At 43.1% G+C, this 20,169-nt stretch overlaps 1 protein-coding gene across 4 annotated transcripts in view; it reads left to right on the top strand.

The window, feature by feature from the left end:
- The first annotated feature begins 5,516 nt into the window (after positions 1-5,516).
- POP2 (Pyridoxal phosphate (PLP)-dependent transferases superfamily protein) overlaps positions 5,517-20,169 on the top strand; it is a 155,999-nt gene continuing 141,346 nt past the window's right edge. The window contains exons 1-2 of one of the 4 annotated variants that reach the window (XR_015189081.1): positions 5,517-5,813; positions 5,923-6,082. Coding sequence is in view for 2 of the 4 variants with exons in the window: in XM_086519398.1 (XP_086375524.1) it covers positions 6,020-6,082 (63 nt within the window). In the remaining 2 variants the exon portion in view is untranslated. The remainder of the gene's footprint in view (positions 5,814-5,922; positions 6,083-20,169) is intronic. The other 3 variants (XR_015189080.1, XM_086519398.1, XM_086519399.1) reach the window with 3 other exon arrangements.

The following is a 20,169-nucleotide window of genomic DNA, read 5'->3' as shown; positions in this document are numbered from 1 at the left end:
TTTGCGAAGAGAAGGAACATGCCTAACATCTTTAAGCTTCCATTCATTTCCGTTAGCAGTTTTGACAGAAACTGTACCTTTGCCGACAATCTCACAAGCTTCATCATCTCCCAAGTATACATACCCAAAATTACCTTTGGTGTAATCTTGGAAATGTTGCTTGTGTGGTGTTGCATGGAATGAAGCCCCAGAATCTACTGTCCATGAATTAGATACATTGTCTAATGAGAGAATTAGAGCATCTTGCTCTACTTTACCTACCACATTGGCCTCTGATGTTGGCTTGTTGTCTTGAGACTCAGTCTCCTTCTTCTTCTTGGACCGGCAATTCTTCTTGACGTGGCCCTTCTTGCCGCAGTTCCAACATTCAAGAACTGACTTTGTGCGTGACTTGCTTCGTCTTTAGCGATCACGACCCTTTTGGTTTTTGAACCTCTCCTTAGGCCTTCCTCTTGTTTCCACTGACAATGCAGCACTTGATGATTCTCCTGTGCTTCTCCTTCGTATTTCCTCGCTTAGGAGAACACCCACAACATCATCAAACTTAAGAGTATTTGTGCCAGACATAGAATTACTTACAGCCATCACAAGGCTGTCCCAACTATCCGGTAGAGATGATAGTATAAGGAGAGCTCGCATTTTGTCATCGAAATTGATTTTCACCGATCGAAGTTGACTTATGTTTGTGTTAAAGTCATTTAGGTGTTCTGCAACTGAACCATTCTCTGCCATCTTTAGATTGAACAAGCGCTTCATAAGAAATACCTTATTGGATGCCGATGGTTTCTCGTAGAAGTCATCAAGTGACTTCATCAAGTCCTTCGTGGTCTTCATATCCGAAACATTGAAGGCAGTGCACTGTTGACGCCAAGCTTAACCGGATTGTTCCCAGTGCCTTTCGATCAAGGACAATCCATGCTTCATCTGCCATCGTTGCGGGCTTCTTTGCAAGACCGCCTAGTGGCAGATAGAGGTCCTTTTGGTAGAGATAGTCTTCAATCTGCATCTTCCAATGTTGGTAGTTTTTTTCGTTGAACTTCTCAATCTTGAGCTTCCCTTCCTCCGCCATAACTCCGCCATAACTCCCACTCAATTCAAGGAGTCCTTTCCTTGAGATAACTTAGCTACGAGCAAACCTTGCTCTGATACCAGTTGTTAGGAAATATGACGTAGCTAAATAGATATTTGAGTAGATTACTTAATGGAGAGAGATAGATTTCACACACAAGAGATTATAGAGTAGAGAGAGAGAGAGAGTACACACGATATACGTGGTTCACCCAATGTGAGCTACGTCCACGGGAAAGAAGCCACTCAATGGCTTTAGTACTTCAAAACAAGAAGTAGTTTACAAAGGGATTATACTCTTAATGAGCTCCTGCCTTGCTTCACTCTCACCACCTCACACTCACTTTGTTGCATCAACTTCACACTATGAAATGTGTGTAGAAATGGCTTCCTTTTATAGGCCAAAAGGGCTGCCCTCTCTCATGAGAGGCAGCCATGTGTAGCCGCCCTTGTGTAGATAAGTCCAAATTGGACCCTTCAATCCGCCCATGTGTGGCCGTCCTTGAGAAGACAAGTCCGCTTTTGAATTCGGCCACCGGCCATTGACTTCTGACCACCGGCCACCGGCCAACCGACCGGTTGTTTTCCGACCACTTTCCCCCCGCCGTCCGACCATAATATTCCGGCGAAAAGGAATATTCCGACGAGTGGAGAAAATTTGGGTTTCTGGCGAGTGATTTTCCTTCACGCACGATGGCTTCTCCTCATAGTGGGGGCCTTACAAATGTGCGCTTTTACCACAAAAAATTACAAGGGTAAATTAGGCTCCATACTTAACACTCCTAGTTTATTTTAGTGTGTTGGGGCGATGAGGAGATGATGGGACCACTCCAATTTTCTTCTTGCGAGCACATTTAACCTTAAATTTTGTGAAATTTGATTAGGTTTGGTCCCACCCACCAAGTTATAACTCTATCTCTCATTATGCAAGGTCTACAAGTTTGCACTTCCTTGCCTCTCTCTCTCTCTCTCTCTCTCTCTCTCTCTCTCACACACACACACACACACACACACACACACACACACACACACACAAATACATAGAGGGGGGGGGGGGGAAATAGAGAGTGGAGAGTCAATGAGAATATCAGATGGTTGAAAATCAATGATGCTTCCTTTCCCTCACTCTCAATCTCATGTTCACCTAGCTACATTAGTAGACCATGCTCCATGTAATTTTTTACACGTGGTTATCCCCGTGGTAAGTTCAAACTACAATTGATGTAGAATAATTATGGAAACACTCTCTTTTAATTTATTAATACAAAGTGATTTAAGAGAGAAAGAATGTCTCTTTTCTTTTTCAAACAATGACAAATAGAGAAATAAAGCCAAAGAGCCTACCCAAGGCATTCACAAAACCTCCTAAAATGCACACACATGGTGCATCAAATATGTCCACTACTTAACACAAGAAAGAGTTAGGTTAGCAAGCATCCTCATGGCAAGTTAATTCAAATTATTGTCAAAAAAAATTCTCAATGAAATTTTATACAACTACGTGTTGCCCTTTGTAAAGAACAATGTAGTATGTGAGAATCCCTTTTTGCTTTGAGGGTATGAGGTGTGTGTGTGTGAGTGTGTGTGTGTGTGAGAGAGAGAGACTCATGCATCAAATTTTTGATAATAGCAAAGACATTTTCTTGAGGCTAATCAAACCAAAAGAATTTAGAAATTATGTGATATGTAAGTCTACAAATTCTCATAAATTATACACCATGTATATCAAGGTCCTACACCCTATGTATAGATCCTAAAAAATTGGGCCATGCTATGAGCAAAATAATGTATCACCTCTAAGTCATTTTTGCTAACCAATCAATATCAAAGAATAGTGTTCAATGGAGCAATATAACAACTTAAAGCAGCCAACAATTATTGTTTGTTTCAAGAAGGCTATAAGGATAAACACATTGATATGGGTGTATTTTCATTGGATTGTATTTTTTGATAGGTTCTAAATGTCATCTCCTCCACTTTTCAATATGAGATGTCACTATTGATAAATAGCTAGAGTTGACTTATCAAAGCTTGAAAGGATGATCTTATTTAATAATGAAGCATTCAATAGACTTGGCTCTACCTTATCGATGCATAGAGAATGTTTGCACATGTTGCCACCTTGACGGGGAAGATGAGGGAGGAAAGTGTAAAATAATTAAGCCTTACTTCTAATTAGTCGCAACGCTCGGGCACATACTAGTCATCATTATCACAACATCGTCATGAATATCATAATAGACTTTAGCACAAACAATTGTTGCCATCTGATATGTTACAAAATATAGACTACTGACTCCAGAGGCGTAATCTATATGCAGTGGAGAGAGAGAGAGAGAGAGAGAGAGAGAGAGAGAGAGAGAGAGATGTTGAAATCTGTAGGCAATAAATGGGCGTCATTTGACACCTTAACCAGGAACCCCACGTCTCTAAGACCAAGGTTGCACTTCCCCATCGTGCGTTTCATGAACAGAAATGAAACTATGCAAATTGTTCTAAAAGGTGCATGTGAAAATAGCTTCACTTCCCTATGATGGCTATCATTGATCCATGCTGACCTGCGTAGTAGGTGACCTCTCTAGTGCTTGCCCTTTGGAATGAAGGGAATATGTAGACACCTCCTACAACCAACTGTGCTTGGACTTCTCGTTCATTTTGTAAACTTTTGCTCTCAGAGAAAAAGTTCAAAGAAAGGGATGATTTGATTTTTGGAAACTAAGTTGCGGATCCGTGGGAATGTGGAGGTTGCAGAAGTCTCCACCGTAGTCCGGGCTTAAAAAGGAAGGCTTCCTAAGGGAGAGAATACCAGAAATGGTGAAAGAGAAGAGTTCTCCTAGTTTGTAGAACCCTTCCTATGATTCCGTTAATACCTCAAAAAATGAGGTATTACACTATTTTTTTATTGAAGCTTGTTTTACCTTGTTTTGCGTATCTACTTCCCCAATTATTGTTCGCACACTTCGCTCCTACTCTCTCTTCTCTATTTTTCAGCCGATTCCTTCGAATCCCACACTTTCCTCCTCCTAAGGAATTTTTGTTTTCCTTTAAAAGGGTTAGGAGATGGATTCGAACTCAAGGCACTCATCTTGCAACGAACTATGGACAACTCACCTAACCAGATGTGCTAATGCTTGGAATTGATGGCGAGAGCAATCTGTCAAATTTAAAAAAATAAAGCATGGCTCCTCTACGTCTCCAGCTACACACCATCGTCGAGGACCCCCTGCCAGCTACTCCCTGCCCCGTCCGTTGCTACCTTGCCCTGGCTGCCTGCACCTTTGTGCCCTTTTTGCCTCGACACCTTTCCCCCTTTCTTGGCATCTACTAAAGATTCTCACCAAAAGGGATTTTCCAAAATTCGTATTACCTAAAATACTTTCCTAATCAGAAGGCCTGTAGCCAACAAGACTCACTTTGTTGCTTTTTGGCTTTCTAAAAGAAACCCTTAGTCACTTAGTGTTGTGTTGGGTTAGGGAAACTTTCATTGTTTTTAGTGCATCATGGAGACTTACTTTTCATTTCACATCGTGATATGTCTTTACTTTTCTTGCATTCTATTGTTATAGAACGCTCACCCTGCATAATATTACTAAATTTCACACACACACACATACATGTTTTTTTTTGCATTCTATTGTTTTAGAATGCAAAAGTGAAGTTTCACTTTGCATAATTCTAAAAAATTCTATATACACACACACACACATATTAATTAGTTCTTTTTATTTCACCTTTCATTTCACAACTTCACATGGCTTTTCATTTCTTGCATTTTATAGCTTGATTCCAGTCAGTGTTAACGTTCGAGAAAGTCTCTTTTATTAAGCGACTGCTGATCGAGTTTCCTCCTCACAAAGAAGAAAACCGAAAGTACTAGCAGAAATTTTGAGCTTTTTGCAGAATTTTTGGACGACTTTCTCACATATTTTATCGGTTTTTCTTCCGTTTACTATGGTTTGCAGCTAGCTAGTCTCGATTTTCAATTGGCTCAAGACTAAGTTGAGGCAATCCTTTTTTTTTTTGCAAAACTCACAATTGTGAGTGGATAGTATTAAGAACATCAGAAATATACACCAACCTTGAGCTCAGATTGAGCCTTGAGAGTCAAAGGATTACAAGTTTTCTGCTTGACAAAGAAACCACACCTACTCCTAGGCTTTACTTATTACAAGATGTCATCATGACATGTATTGTTCTAGACCAATCCTTTCCCAAACACTGACCAATTAATTCAACCTACAAGATTTCATCATGATATGTAAGTTGAGGCAATCCTTTCCCAAACACTGATACCAGTTTAATTCAACCTAACAATTCTATCACTTTCTTATTGTTTTTGAAAGCCGTCGTGACCCTTTCACTTGTTCTTCTCTTTTTACTTCCTTTGGGTGCGACCCATATGCATCCTCACCCCCTACGAGGTTTTAACTTTTAGGTGGAAAGTCGAACTCAGTGACGTGTAAAAAGCGAAGATAAGCCGAAAAGTTGAAAACACAGAGGCGCCCCGACTCACGTCATACACGTGGCCCCTTGCTGCTGGATCCCCTGCAGCACTGCTTCATGGAGAACGACCTGACTGCATCAGCCTGTTGCTCGGTCTCTAGTCTATAGCTAGGACAACCTCTCTCTGATCCCCCCCTCTCTCTCTCTCTCTCTCTCTCACACACACACACACACACACACACCCCACGCGGACTTGCCGTGCTGACGTTGCTATGTTGCGGCGGAGTGCTCCCTCGTCCTTGGTAAGCTTTGATCACCTTCTCTGTGAGAGAGAGAGAGAGAGAGAGAGAGAGAGAGAACGAATCCCTGAAAACGTACTGATGATTATAATTGTTTGTATCAACGATATAGAAAATAGCACCACAATGAACGATAGTGGGTAAACGTAAAGGGTACCTGGATATGATCAGGAGGCGGCCTGAGCTGTCTGGATGTCCTAAAGCTTTGCATGGTGGCGTGTCGGGATGTTCTGAAGCTTTGCATGTTGGCATGTGGGGATCTCCTGGAACTGGTGCGACACCACTATGGCTTAAAAATGATACACACACAATAGAAGGCTCGAGCAATTATGGACTAATTGCATGCACAGATATTGATACTAGAACATCCGCTCACCATTTTCATATATGACCATCTTTTTTCCACTCCCATTATCTTCCTCGAATCCAATTCATTCTGACATTATCACTCCATCAGTCACAACATGAAGGTAAGGCAAGTGTTAATGATCTCCTTTGAAGTTCCTCAACAAAGCTCCCTATCTCTCGCTTCATCATCATAAAAAAGTGTGGCTCTTCCCTTTTGCTAGCTTCAATCAGCAAGCTAGCACTTGGCACTCGGATTTGGCAGCTCCTACTCTGCACTTCAAAGGTCTCAGTTTCCATACGTGCAAAACTTGCAAAAAGCTAATTGCTTATGGAGAAAGTGCTTTGTAGCATCACTGAGGGGAAGGGACATAAAGCCGTCAAGTAATGGATGTCGCATACTCTGCTCCTGAAGTTCTCTAGAATCTAGAGTTACAGTAATTTGGCAAGGCTTGTAAGAATGATTCCACTGAGACAACTAGAATCTTGTAATCTATCAAGTATACCGTTGATCCTGGGTATTGGAAATGTGTTCTTGATCGTAATCTTGTTACAAGCCCGGTAATCGATTTACGTCCTCCAAGATCCGTCTCTCTTGTGCAGAAGTAGCACTCGTGAACTAAAAGACGAAGAACTTTGTTGGATCAAGCCTTTCTCTAAAAGGTCGTTGACTTGGCTTTTAATTTCTTCACAGTGAGCTTGTCTTACTTTGTCAGGTGGTTGGTTCGAAGGGGTACTCCCTAGAATCAATTCAATAGTGTCTTTTGGTCTTTTCAGAGGTAACTCGCGCGAGAAAACCTCTGAGAAACAATTGACATAAGCTTGAAGGAAACCCTGACGCTCTGACTCTTAAGTCTGAAAAACATGAATCCTGAGATTCATCCATAGGTTTCAGAAAGAGCAGGTAAGCAAAAAGACTAAATTTCATTAAGCTAGAAATGGCCGAAGCTGATACTATAGGAATTGACTCGCCCTTTAATTTGACATCAATAATTGTATCTTTGCCTTTGCCAGTTTTTAGTTGAAGCTTTCTAGCCTTTGACCGGACCACCACATCATTCTTGTGATGCCAAGGCATCCCCGAAAAGCACATCACACCCCTTAAGTGGCACGATATGGAAGTCCTCGTGCCCTATGTAACCTTGACAATGCCCTTGTACTGCTAACGGTTTTGTCTTCTGGCTTCTTCTGCTTTTTAGGACACTTTGCTGACACATGCCCTACTTTGCTACACCCATAGCACTTCTCTTGCTTATAATATTCCCTCTTTTGCTTGGCTGACATCGAAGGGACTGTGGGCTTCTTCTTTTGGACCAGCCCTTCGTTTCCTTTGAAGTATTTGTCTGAAGGTTTGGATATAGGTGTTTTTGTCGCAAATGTCGAGTGTCATTAGTGATTAACCATCTAAAGCATGGTCTATGAATGCTAGGAGACTTTTCGCTTTAGAGAGTATATTTGAAGTTCTTTGGGTAGATTTGTCACGTGACACATCCAACCCTATGTGTCCGTGGACAAGCTACTTCATAACAAGGGTTCCGTCAGTCCAGTCAGTCTAGATTTAGAAGTGATCTGGCACTTTTGTGAGTCGGTTTGCAGATCGTGCATGCCCAGTCACTTAGTGTAGATACATATCCTCTGGTTGCACACAGCATGATCATAAACATTCTTATCAGAATCCATCAGAATCCTTCAGGGGAATTTTCCAGTGCATTTAGCCTATTTTACCTATTTTTAACATTTTTCACTTACTATTTTTAAGCGACTTTTGTTGGAAAGTAGGTAGGGCAATTTTGCTAAGTTTGTATATAAGCAAACTAGAGAGAGCACTATTTGGCACAAGAGGCAACAGGAGCCAAGCTCAGCAGGCAACTTCTCAACAAGACCTTGGCGGTTTCCCCCTCCAAGCAAGAACCTCCCCTAGCGTTTTACATCAGCCTCGCCACAGAAGCAAGTAGCATTCTCTAGCGTTTTCACTCAGCACCATCGCGAGAAGACCCTAGTGCATAGCGTTTTTGCATCAGCATTCATTGCCAGAAGAAGCAGACACAGCTAGCGTTTTTGCTGAGATATGCAGCCCTAGCGTTTTTGAAGATCTCCGCATTTGCAGATTTCAGTCTTCGCGGATTTTCAGCAATAAAAGAGTAGCAGATTCAGTCCGGTAAGAACCTCAGTTTTCAGCGTTAAGAAACCTCAGTTTTCAGCCCTAAACCTGCAGATTTTCAGCGACAAAGACCCACAGAAAACAACCCCCAAATCAGCATTTTTGGACTAGTCACAGATTTCAGCCCATAGCGTTTTTGGACAGCAGATAAAGGATTGCAGATTTCAGCCCTTAGGTCGACATCGTCATCACCGTCGCCATTGCCGACATAGCCTAGACTTGCATCAGTCCCATGCATTCACTTTGTATTAGATTATGCAATCATAAGTAGACCACTCTCGCCGACGAGAGTGAGGCCTTCGGAGGAGGGTTTTACAACGTCTCTGGTGTCGTATCTCTCTTCTCTCTCTATCTCTCAGTCTCATACACTTTCACGCACAGTGTCCATTCACTTTGTTTGTGATCATAGCATTCTCTCATTAAGAACGGAAGGCTCTACCTTCCATAAGAACGAAAAGGAACCTTGAGCACAGTTCGGAGCACTCATCGTGAGCAAAGCGCAAACATTCATTCCGTTGCACCTAACATTGGTATCAGAGCTTTGGCAGTGTTCTGTATCACTCAAGGAAAGAACCACAAGAACCACAAGAACCACATAATTTTTTTTTTTTTTTGCTTGTTGAGATCGCACGAACCGAAGTTCGTTTGGGCGTGTCGATTTTTAATTGTGTTTTGAAAAGTGACAGGAATCCCAAGAAAGAAGGGCTTGTCTAGCCTCCCCTTGTGCCTCTTTTCACTCATTGAGAGCGGACCGTGCACTTAGCGGCCGGCCAATCGATGTGATGTGGGAAAAAGCAACCTTGGTGTGAGCGCAAGGTCGCCAAGGGGTGCACCCGCGGAAAAGAGCAGAACTCGGGTGAAGAGAAGATCCTTCTCAAACACAGATTGCAAGCGAAAGAAAACCTCAAGAACCCCAAGAACCCCAAAAACCTAAGTTGCTCGTGAACTTAAGAACCCAAGACCACAAGAACCCACGACTTCAGAATGGTCATCACTCGAAGCAGAATGGATACTTCGCTTGGAGGTGATGAGCATGACAGAGGCAAAGAAGAATTTTCCCCACCAAGAGGTTTTTCCGACCCTCCCCCTTCCCGTCTACGCCAAGGATTGCACTAACTTTTATAGAGGAGTTGAAGCAGTTCTTTATGGAAAGAAAGTTAGAACGCGAAGCAGAAAGAAAGGCCTACGAAGAAGAAATGGTAGCCATAGATCGTGACTACGAAGAAAGCGTGGCAGCCATAGAGCGTCAGTACGACTTGGAAGAAAAAGAAAGTCGAGCAAGATTTGATCGCGAGAACAAAGCAAGAATGCAAGAGATGTTGCGGCTCTTTTCTCAAGTTCAGACACAGATGCAAGAGATTCGGGAAAAGGAGACTCTCTCAGTCTCTTCTTCTCCAAAGCATGACACACAAAATTTGCATGATTATGAGAAGCATGATGAATTGAATGACAATGATTTGCATGATGATGATTTGAATGATAATGACGAGCATGATGATTTGCATGATCAAGATGTGATTTCTCACAAGCATGATGATTTGCATGAAGATGATGTAATTGTTCACAAGGAAGATGCGTTAGTTGATGCTTTTTCTAGCGAAGCTAACATCGTTACAGATTCGATCAATCACGAAGAATCGATCTTGGCTTTCGAGTCGAGATCCACAGAACCCCCACAGGAAGATTTGATAGATTCCGAAGAACCAATCTTGGCTCTCGAGCTTGGGTCCAAAGAACCCTCACAGGAAGTATTATGTGTTCGCATGATTTATACGCACACATTGTTCGAGTGTCTCATTCGTGATCGTTTTCTATATTTTAGTCATCGTTTTTATGTGATCCCTTTTCCTAGGCATGACATATTGTACGTTGAGCACGTTTCACTCATGAATGAGCACGAATGTATGCGGATTGTTCATGAAGGAAGTCACATTCCATGTCTCTTCCTTGGCATGACACATTTGTAGAAAGAGCACATGAAAGTATGAGCACCAAGTATGGGCATTTCCGTTGTGAATTGCCACAATTGATTGATTTAGATCAGTTATACAAGATTCGATCTCATTGTTTACGTGTGTGTGGTGAACGGTTTGGTACTCCGTCTCTTTGTTCATCTACATTGCATGCACAATCTCTGAGAAAGACAAGATTTTTTCCACTCACTTTACATGGAATGGGTATGTTCATGTTTTTGTGTTGGAAGTGGTTTCAGGAATTTTCAACCGTGGAGATTCTTGAAGATGGAAGAAGCAGGATTCTAAACGAAGAAGCATTGAAGGAGCCACACAAGACTTTGTGTCGCTTTCGGCGCGGCCCAAAGAAGCAAGCGTTGTAGACCTTTATGAAGTTCAAGTATCGCACGACCCACACATTGAGTGGGCCGGCGAAGAGTCCCTTCCAAGATTCCGGATGCTATTGGCGATCTCCCTCCATGCCATACAGTTCGGTACTAGTACCTCACTTTGAAAAGGAGGGGATGTCATGTGACACATCCAACCCTATGTGTCCATGGACAAGCTACTTCATAACAAGGGTTCCGTCAGTCCAGTCAGTCTAAATTTAGAAGCGATCTGGCACTTTTGTGAGTCGGTTCGCAGACCGTGCATGCCCAGTCACTTAGTGTAGATACATATCCTCTGGTTGCACACAGCATGATCATAAGCATTCCCATCAGAATCCATCAGAGGAATTTTTCAGTGCATTTAGCCTATTTTACCTATTTTTGACATTTTTTACTTGTTATTTTTAAGTGACTTTTGTTGGAAAGTAGGTAGGGCAATTTTGCTAAGTTTGTATATAAGCAAACTAGAGCCAACACTATTTGGCAGAAGAGGCAACAGGAGCCAAGCTCAGCAGGCAACTTACTTCTCAACAAGACCTTGGCGGTTTCCCCCTCCAAGCAAGAACCTCCCCTAGCGTTTTGCATCAGTCTCGCCACAGAAGCAAGCAGCATCCTCTAGCGTTTTCACTCAGCACCATCGCCAGAAGACCCAGTGCTAGCGTTTTTGCATCAGCATTCATCGCCAGAAGAAGCAGACACAGCTAGCGTTTTTGCAGAGATATGCAGCCCTAGCGTTTTTGAAGATCTCCGCATTTGTAGATTTCAGCCTTCGTCGATTTTCAGCAGTAAAAGAGTAGCAGATTCAGCCCGGTAATAATCTCAGTTTTCAGCCCTAAACCTGCAGATTTTCAGCGACAAAGACCCATAGAAAACAGCCCCCAAATCAGCGTTTTTGGACTAGTCGCAGATTTCAACCCATAGCGTTTTTGGACAGCAGATAAAGGATTACAGATTTTAGCCCTTAGGTCGACTTCGTCATTACCGTCGTCATCGCCAACATAGCCTAGACTTGCATCAGTCCCATGCATTCACTTTGTACCAGATTGTGCAATCATAAGTAGACCACTCTCGCCGACAAGAATAGGGCCTTCGGAGGAGGGTTTTACAACGTCTCTGGTGTCGTATCTCTCTTCTCTCTCTTTCTCTCAGTCTCATACACTTTCACGCACAGTGTCCGTTCACTTTGTTTGTGATCATAGCATTCTCTCATTAAGAACGGAAGGCTCTACCTGCCATAAGAACGAAAAGGAACCTTGAGCACAGTTCGGAGCACTCATCTTGAGCAAAGCGCAAACATTCATTCCGCTGCACCTAACAAGATTGCAACAATATCGCTCCATCTCTTCTTTGAGAGAGACCTTTGGAAGGGAAGCTACAGGTAGCAAAGTATCCTAAATTTTTTGATTGTAAGTAGAAGAGTGTCTTCTTCCTTCAGCCGCAAATGATTCAAATTTCCATGCAGTCAAAATTTTTGCTTTGTATTGTGGTGTCGACCAAAGAGATGAAAATTGTCACAAATTGCTGACGTGTCAAGCCATTGAAGACCTAACGGGTTAGGGCCCCTTGAACCTAACCCTAGCCAACATGCAGATCCTGCTGAGGGGCCTTAACCCTAGCAGAAGGAGAAGAAGGTGAAGTTCTCACCAACTTACAGATCCTCGCGGAGTGCTCCAAGCATTAAAGAAGGGTTAGGATTAAAATCCTAACCCCTAGCAACTTATGGGACCCCGACCTTGTCCAATGGGATGCAAATTAAATAAAGCAAACACACACATACACACTAGTCTTGTGTAAGAACTGATGACGTGGCAGTTGTATGGAAGACCTAGAAATTGCGTTGACATGCTGACCAAGCAGCAGTACGAACGTCCTCAAATTGCACTCAGTTGATGACGTGACAGTGTACGAATTTCTGTAATTTGCGCTGGTGAATTTATGCGCTAGCTTTGGGACCAAGTGCTTTTAGACTTGGTGCTTTTCATGTAAATTGCTTTTGATGGCCAAGGGGCCTTTAAATATGTGCCAAGGGCTCACTCTTTGGCATGCTTCCCCGTGGAGATGTAGAGTAGAGGTATTGGCCTTGTACCGAGTTAAATCAATACAAAGAAATACTGAAAGGGGCTCCAAGGTTTGGGGCCAGTGCTCTCTTAGGATGGAACTCCGCCACTCCGTGTCTCGTGTGCAGTGTTTTTCTTTCAGTTCAGTTGTTTTGAAGTGTCTGAAGTCTGTTCTTTTTTGTTGGCACGTGGTGCCCCTCCCATTACAAAAACAATCACTTAAACTCCACCCAATTGCGAGTTGCCTTGCCGTGCAATAGAAGAGTCGATCACCACGTTTGTGCATATTACTTAAGCTGGGATGTTACTTTTCGAACCTTGGAAGCCTCTGTAAAATTGCCTCTCGAAAAAGTGGTGTCAAATTGGTGGATAAAGGACAAAGCTTTGTATGAAATCTTAAACTCGGAAAAGGTATCGAACTTGACACTTTGTTCGCCATCCTTGAATTCTTTATTGCCCTTTTGTGGTTTCAAATCATCATAATTAGTTGGTCAAAGTATGTGGCTATCCTTTCTTTCAAAGGTAGAGCCAGTGGTAGATGATCTGTCATCTGAGTCATCCTCTTCCCTAGAACTGTTATAGTGCTTTCTTGCCTTCTGGTTCTTCGGGACTCGGTTCTTTGATGCTTTCTTTTCCATGGACGCCCATCTTCTTTGTCACTAGAGCTGAAACTTGTGAGTTTTAAGTCCCAATAGCCAAGAAAAGACTTGGACTTAGACTTGTGTCCCTTGCTTGTTGTTTTTCACAAAAGTAACAACGTGGAGCTTGTATTGACAACTATGACATGGCAGTGTGGCTACATATCCGGAAAAGCTTTTGGGTGCCAAGATTAGCAGTTATTTTTAGAATAGCGCCAGATTTTTCTATCTGATGCTTTTCGGCTAGTGATCTTTAAAAGATGCCTTGTGGGAGGCTCCTCTAGGTCTAGCAGTTGCAGATTGGAGAGAGCGCTTCTCCTAGCTGTTGTAGTCTCTACATCTCAATTTAAAAGAAATACCAAAAGAGGCGCTAGGGTTTTGGGGCCAGAGCATGTGGGAGTGAAACTTTACCACTCCATGTCTACCGTGTGGTTCTCTCTCTCTCTCTCTCTCTCTCTCTCTCTGAGTTTCAAGTTGTGTTGAAATAACTAAGTCTGCTCGATTCTTGTGACACGTGGAGCCCTCTATGATTATAGTGGTCTTGAAGCTTTAGTCGTTTGCGGTGTTGACAAGCAAATTGGTCTTATCGGAATAAACAAGATGGAGTTTTTGGATCCTCAAAAGCTAGCCCTCAAAAAACAGCCAGCGCATATTGCGGAAATCCGTACAATTGCCACGTCAACGGCCAACGCAAATAACGAATGTCCTACAGTGCCACATCAACATGAAAACGAATTTTTGGAGGTCCGTAAAACAGTTGCCACGCCATCAGTTTGCTATGCAAAAGCCTCTGTGTATGCGGGACGATGTTTATTTGCTTGCTTTTGATAATTCTGTTGAACACATGCCAACTTGTCCTTGATCTGGATAAGAATATCTTGTATCTCATTTACCAATTGATCTGCCAAAGCAACCTTATGTTGTATCACAAAGTTTGTAGGAATCAATGGTGTCCGTTCGTTGGAAGGGAGTCATGCCAATTGCTAAGTGAAAGGAATTATTGTAAGCAAACTCCACCAATGGCAAATATTCTTCCCAACAATTAAGGCGAGTGTGTATGTAATGTCGCAACATTTCCTCTAATATTTGATTCAGTCGTTCAGTTTGCCCATCAGTCTGTGGATGATAAGCTGAACTGAATAAAAGATTGGTTCCTAATGATTTGAATAAGGAGGTCCAAAAATGTCCTGTAAACTTTGGCAAAAATTGAGGAGCTTCCGTACAGTTCTACCACATCAGCAACCAGCAGTGCAGCACACAGAAATCTGTACAGTGCAGTGTTGCATGTCAGCGCAATTCGCGGCATCCGTACAGCTTGTCAGCGCAAAACGCGGGGACATCCGTACAACCAGTTGCATTATCAATTTTGGAGTGTGTGGTGGTCCTGCTTTATTTTTTATTGGCTAATGTCACTAGGGCCCCATCGGACGGGGTCCCATAAGTTGATAAAGACTTCTTTTAAAGTTTGGCCCCCCATTCGAGGGTCTATAAGTTGGTAAAAACTTATAAACCCCTCGGTCGGGAGCTACAGGTCGGCTAGGTTTAGGCTCGGAGAGCCCTAACCTGTCGGGTCTTTAGTGGCTTGGCACGTCAGCAATTTGTGACACTCTGGATGCCCCTGTGGGTACTGAGTTGTGATATCCTAAAACTTGAAGATCAAGCCGTTTGCCCTACCCACTTTTTATAAATGTCATGTCAAAGTCATTTATTAATAAACGACTTAAGTGACTGTTCATATGTCTATAATGCTTAAGTGGCTATACTGTGCAACAACTATGACCTGCTTGATCATGCACGTCCTAGAGGCTCAAAAAATGCCAAGCTAGATCCTAAGCTAGCTAAGACCGACACTAAATTGTAGCAGTAGCTTGTCCACGTGGCTCTAGTGCAATACGGATGTGACATGTGAAGCATATGAATTTAGTGCATCACTAGTTTCAACTTGGATGAGATGAATTGGGTCAGTGATCTTAGTGCATCAAAACATCTGTAAATGATCAGTACGATCTGTAACAGACTTGGACACTCCAATTCGAGATTCTACCGCGACACCACAAGAAAAATACTTCAAAACAGTTCACAATTGATTTGACACTGGCTCGCCGGAGTTCCGTGCCTAGAGATACTCGCCCCAAAGACTGGCGCCCCTTTCGGTATTTCTTTTTGTATTAATCTGCAACTCAAAGTACAAGCGAGTAGTCGGAACTCACTCTCAGACCCTGCGTCGAGATGCTTTGAGAAGTGAGAGCCCAAACTACTAATATATAGATTTACAAGGGATGCTAAAAGCTGAGCCCAAAAGCTTCAAAATCAAAAGCATGTTCTTTTCTCTCTTAAGCTCTGCTTAAATAATTACCAAAAGCTGCCCCAAAATAATGTGTAGGATTTTTACTGCTTTTCTCACGCAAAGTTGAGAATTCCGTACAACTTTTTTTCACGTCAGCCTTTCGTAAAATGCACCGGAAAAGGCCGGATTCCGTACGGCAATGCCACGTCAGCCCTAGCGTAGAATTTTCGCCAACCTTACTGGGATTGTTCCATATCAAGGAGGGCATGTGTGTGTGTGTGTGTACTGGGCACGCTACGTCATTGGGTTGTGACATACCCCCCTCTTGAAAGCATTGTAATCGCCCTCGATTACGCGTGCAAAACAGATAGAAACCATAAACTGTCTTAGCAGACATTGACTGTTAGTACCTATGCACTAGGAACACAGATCTAGCACATGTACCAATTGACAGTCACATCACACGACATCACAAGACATCACTTGACATCACATGACAAATCACATTCAGCATTCTTTCGGATCTCAGACCATGATTTATCGGCACTACAATTAGCAATCGCATCTAGATCGACTCAGGACCTCATAGATGCCCGATTGACTAATCCCTATTGCAACCATGTCTATCGAGATCATTCAGACCAAAATGCTGCAGTCATTTCGTCTATCAGTTCCTGCACTTAAACAAGTCAAGAACAAATCAGTTTCATATTATCCGGAATTCTATTTCATAAAGTCATACAACAGAATACTCTCAACTCTCAGTATCCCTGAAGCTCAAAGAGACATCAGTGACTAGTATTCAAAAATCGAGGCATCTGTTGACAAAGGAGCGGAGTAACTCCCCTCTTGTGCATACCCACTGCACCGGATCTCTGGCCTAGCTGAATTCGGGGTTCCATTTGGAATAGACTATGCTAAACCAACTTCAAGGTAAAGTTTCACAATCTGAGGAGTATCTGCTAGGTCCTCCTTCTCCATCCACTTCGCATCCAATGCAGGATAGTTCTTGAATTTAACCAAGAACCGCCTTCTCACTTTACCCTTATTCTTTTTGTCCTTATGTGCCAATATCTGTTCAGGAACAAGGATCTCCTCGTTTTCTTCCACTTCGGGTTGCTCATCAGGCTCCCCATCTTCAGGCACATGACCTTTAAAAGGCTTCAGGAGACTCACATGAAATGCATTGTGAATCCTCCAAGTGTCGGGCAGCTTCAGTCGGAAGGAGACACATTGATCTTTTTGGAGATCTGGAAAGGTCCGTAGTATCGCATACTAAGCTTTGGAAAAAGCCTCTCTTAGGCGTGCCTTCTCAAAACGTAAGAGCACCCAATCATTCTCCTTCAATTTCAAATAGCGCCGATGGTGATCTGCTGCCTTTTGGTGTCTAACTTGAGGTTTTTGCAAAGCCTCGCGGACCTTCGCAAAAGCCGTGTCCAAGTCGCGCGTGTACTCATTGGCTTCAAAAATCTTATCTTTCGTGCTTAGGAAGGATGGAACCTTCGGAGCACCTTCAATAATCTCAAATGGCGCCTTCCCTGTCGAAGAGTGTGCCGTGTTGTTGTAGGCAAATTCCACCAAAGGTAAGTACTTTTCCCATTGAGTTTTCTGATCCGAGATGTAAGACTTCATTAAATCTATTACCACTGAATTAGCAATCTCAGATTGCCTGTCAGTCTGCGGGTGGAAAGATGACAAGAACTGCAACCGCGTGCCAATATTCTCCCAAATAGCCTTCCAAAACAAACTTGTGAATCTGGGGTCCCTGTTGGAGACAATTGTCTCGGGCATGCCATGTAATCTGAAGATCTTGGCCACAAACAGTCTCGCTAGGTGATCCGGCTTGACTGTTTTCTTCACTGGAATGAAATGAGCTTGCTTGCTTAATCTGTCAATAACAGTCCAGATACCATCGTGACCACTCTGTGTTCTCGGAAGATCAAAAATGAAATCCATTGCAATACTTTCCCGGGGCGAGTGGGTATGGGCAAAGGCTGTAACAATCCTTGTGCTTTATGCCTGTCTAACTTGACCTTCTGGCATACCAAGCAACTGCCCACAAACTCGTCCACATCCTTCTTGAGTCTCGGCCAATAGAAGTACCTATCTACCCCTTTCATGGTGGTAGCAATGCCGCGGTGACCCATAAAAGGCGGACAGTGGCATTCAGTCATAACCTTTTTCCTCAACGGCTGTGTAACGCACAACATGGTTTTCCTCATCAAGTAGCCATCCGGAATGGAATATCTTGCTACTGTCTCTCCATCTCGTATCCGTGTGAAAATGTCTACAAAATCTGTATCTGTGGCATATTGATCGACCATATCCTCAAAGCTCCTATGATGTATCACATAAATAGCCAGTACCAACGGCTTTCGAGACAAAGCATCTGCCACCCAAATTCTTCTGTCCCTGCACATGGACAATCTGGAAGTGAAACTGTGACAAGATGTTTGCCCACCGCATCTGCTTTTCCGATAGTTGCTTTTGTGACAAGAAGTAGCGTAAACTTTGATGGTCTGTGAACAGTAAATTCCGCTCCGAGTAGGTAATGTCGCCACTGAGTAAGAGCATGGATAACCGCCAAAAGCTCTCTCATAAATCTGTGCTGTCAATTCTGGTCTTGAGAACAATCGGCTCTTGTAAGCAATGATATGGCCTTCTTGCATTAAGACTGCACCCAGACTACGACCACAAGCATCACAATATACTTCAAAAGACTTCTGCAAGTTCGACAAAGTCAAAACTGGTCTTGTAGTCACTTTCAATGTCTGAAAGGCAGTTATCTTTGTGTGTCCCCACGAGAAAGGGACTCCTTTCAGTGTCAAGATATGCAAACGGGAAGCAACCTCTGTAAACTTTCTAATGAACCATCTGTAGTACGAACACAGTCCCAAGAAGCTTCTAACTTCATGGACATTCTTCAAATCGGGCCAATCACGGATAGTCTCTATCTTGGCCGGGTCCATCTGCACTCCCGTTGTTGAGACAATGTGTTCCAAAAAGTGTACCTCTGGTAGAAAAAAATCACTTTTCTTGCATTAATCACCAACTTGTGATCTTGTAATGCCTGAAAGACTCGAAGCAGATGTACTCTATGTTCTGCCTCATCCTTGGAGAAAACAATGATGTCGTCAAAGAAAGTACCAACAAATAGTCTGTACTCTCGAAAAATCCTATCCATCATGTGGTTAAATGTCACAGGAGCATTGGTCAGGCCAAAAGGCATCACCAAAAACTCAAATAACCCAAAAGTCGTCCGAAAGGCTGTCTTGTAGATATCTTCCGCCGCGATTTGGATATGATGATATCCACTTTTTAAGTCGATCCTGCTAAAGCACAAGGATCCCTGAATTCGGTCAAGTATATCATTGATTCTAGGAATCGGATGTCAGGTGCAGTGGAAGAGAATAAGGATTTTGCTCAGATCTAGTACTCCTATACAAACACAAGGAAAACTTTACTTCACTTGAAAGAACTGAACCGAACTAAAAGAAAGAGAGAGACGAGAGAGAGAAATGAGACGACACAGGGATGTCGGGTCCCAACCCTCAAGGGCCTCCTTGCTCTGTTGCCTGTGACGATGGTGACTGTGACGATGGTGACTGTGACGATGACGATGACGAAGGTATCGTCGTCAAGATAGGGATCTCCGATGACGATGACGAAGGTGTCATCGTCAAGATAGGGACTGCGATGACGATGTCGACGAGGACGGCGTCAATGCTGAAAACTGAAAATGTTAGATGTTCTACTATGGATCTACTACTGTGGCGGCACTGCGGCTTGGATCTGCAACCGCCGAGTCGCACTAATGCTGAAATGCAAAAACTGTCACGTGACACATCCAACCCTATGTGTCCTTGGACAAGCTACAGCATGACCAGGGTCAATTCAGTCAAGTCAGTTTAGAATAGGAAGTGATCTGGCACTTTTGTGAGTCTGTTCGCATACCGTGCACGTCTAGACACTTAGATTAGATGCATATCCTCTGGTTGCACACAACATGACCAACAGATTTCAGTCAGATCCCATCATAGCATTTTTACAGTGCATAGACCTATTTTCCCTATTTTTGACATTTTTCACTTATTATTTTTAAGCGACTTTTGTTGGGAACTAGGTAGGGCAATTTTGCTAAGATAATATATAAGCAAATCAGAGCTAGCACTTGCTGGCAGAAGAGGTAGCAGGAGCACTCACTCAACAGGCAACTTCTTAGCAGAACCCCAGATGCCCTAGCGTTTTTGCTTCACAGCAGAAAGCTAGCGTTTTTGGACTAGATCAGCCAGTGTTTTTGCTCTTGTAGATCCCTGGTGATAGCAGACCAAGCAGACTCCCTAGTGTTAGCATATTTCCACCGCAAGGACAAAGATCTGTCCTAGCGTTTTTGCATCTGCAAGGCACTTCAGCGTTTTTGCAGATCTTCGTGACGGAATCCCCCCAAGTATCAACGTTTTCAGTTTTCAGCAGTCAGTACCCGCAGTAGAACCCCCGAACCTCGCAGATCTCACCTTCCTGCAGCAGATC

The sequence above is a fragment of the Adiantum capillus-veneris genome, chromosome 9, assembly GCF_014529385.1.
Source record: "Adiantum capillus-veneris isolate H3 chromosome 9, ASM1452938v2, whole genome shotgun sequence".
In the NCBI taxonomy this organism is placed as follows: Eukaryota; Viridiplantae; Streptophyta; class Polypodiopsida; order Polypodiales; family Pteridaceae; genus Adiantum; species Adiantum capillus-veneris.
Note: the sequence above shows the minus strand (reverse complement) of the source record. Positions and strands in the feature narration are given on the sequence as shown.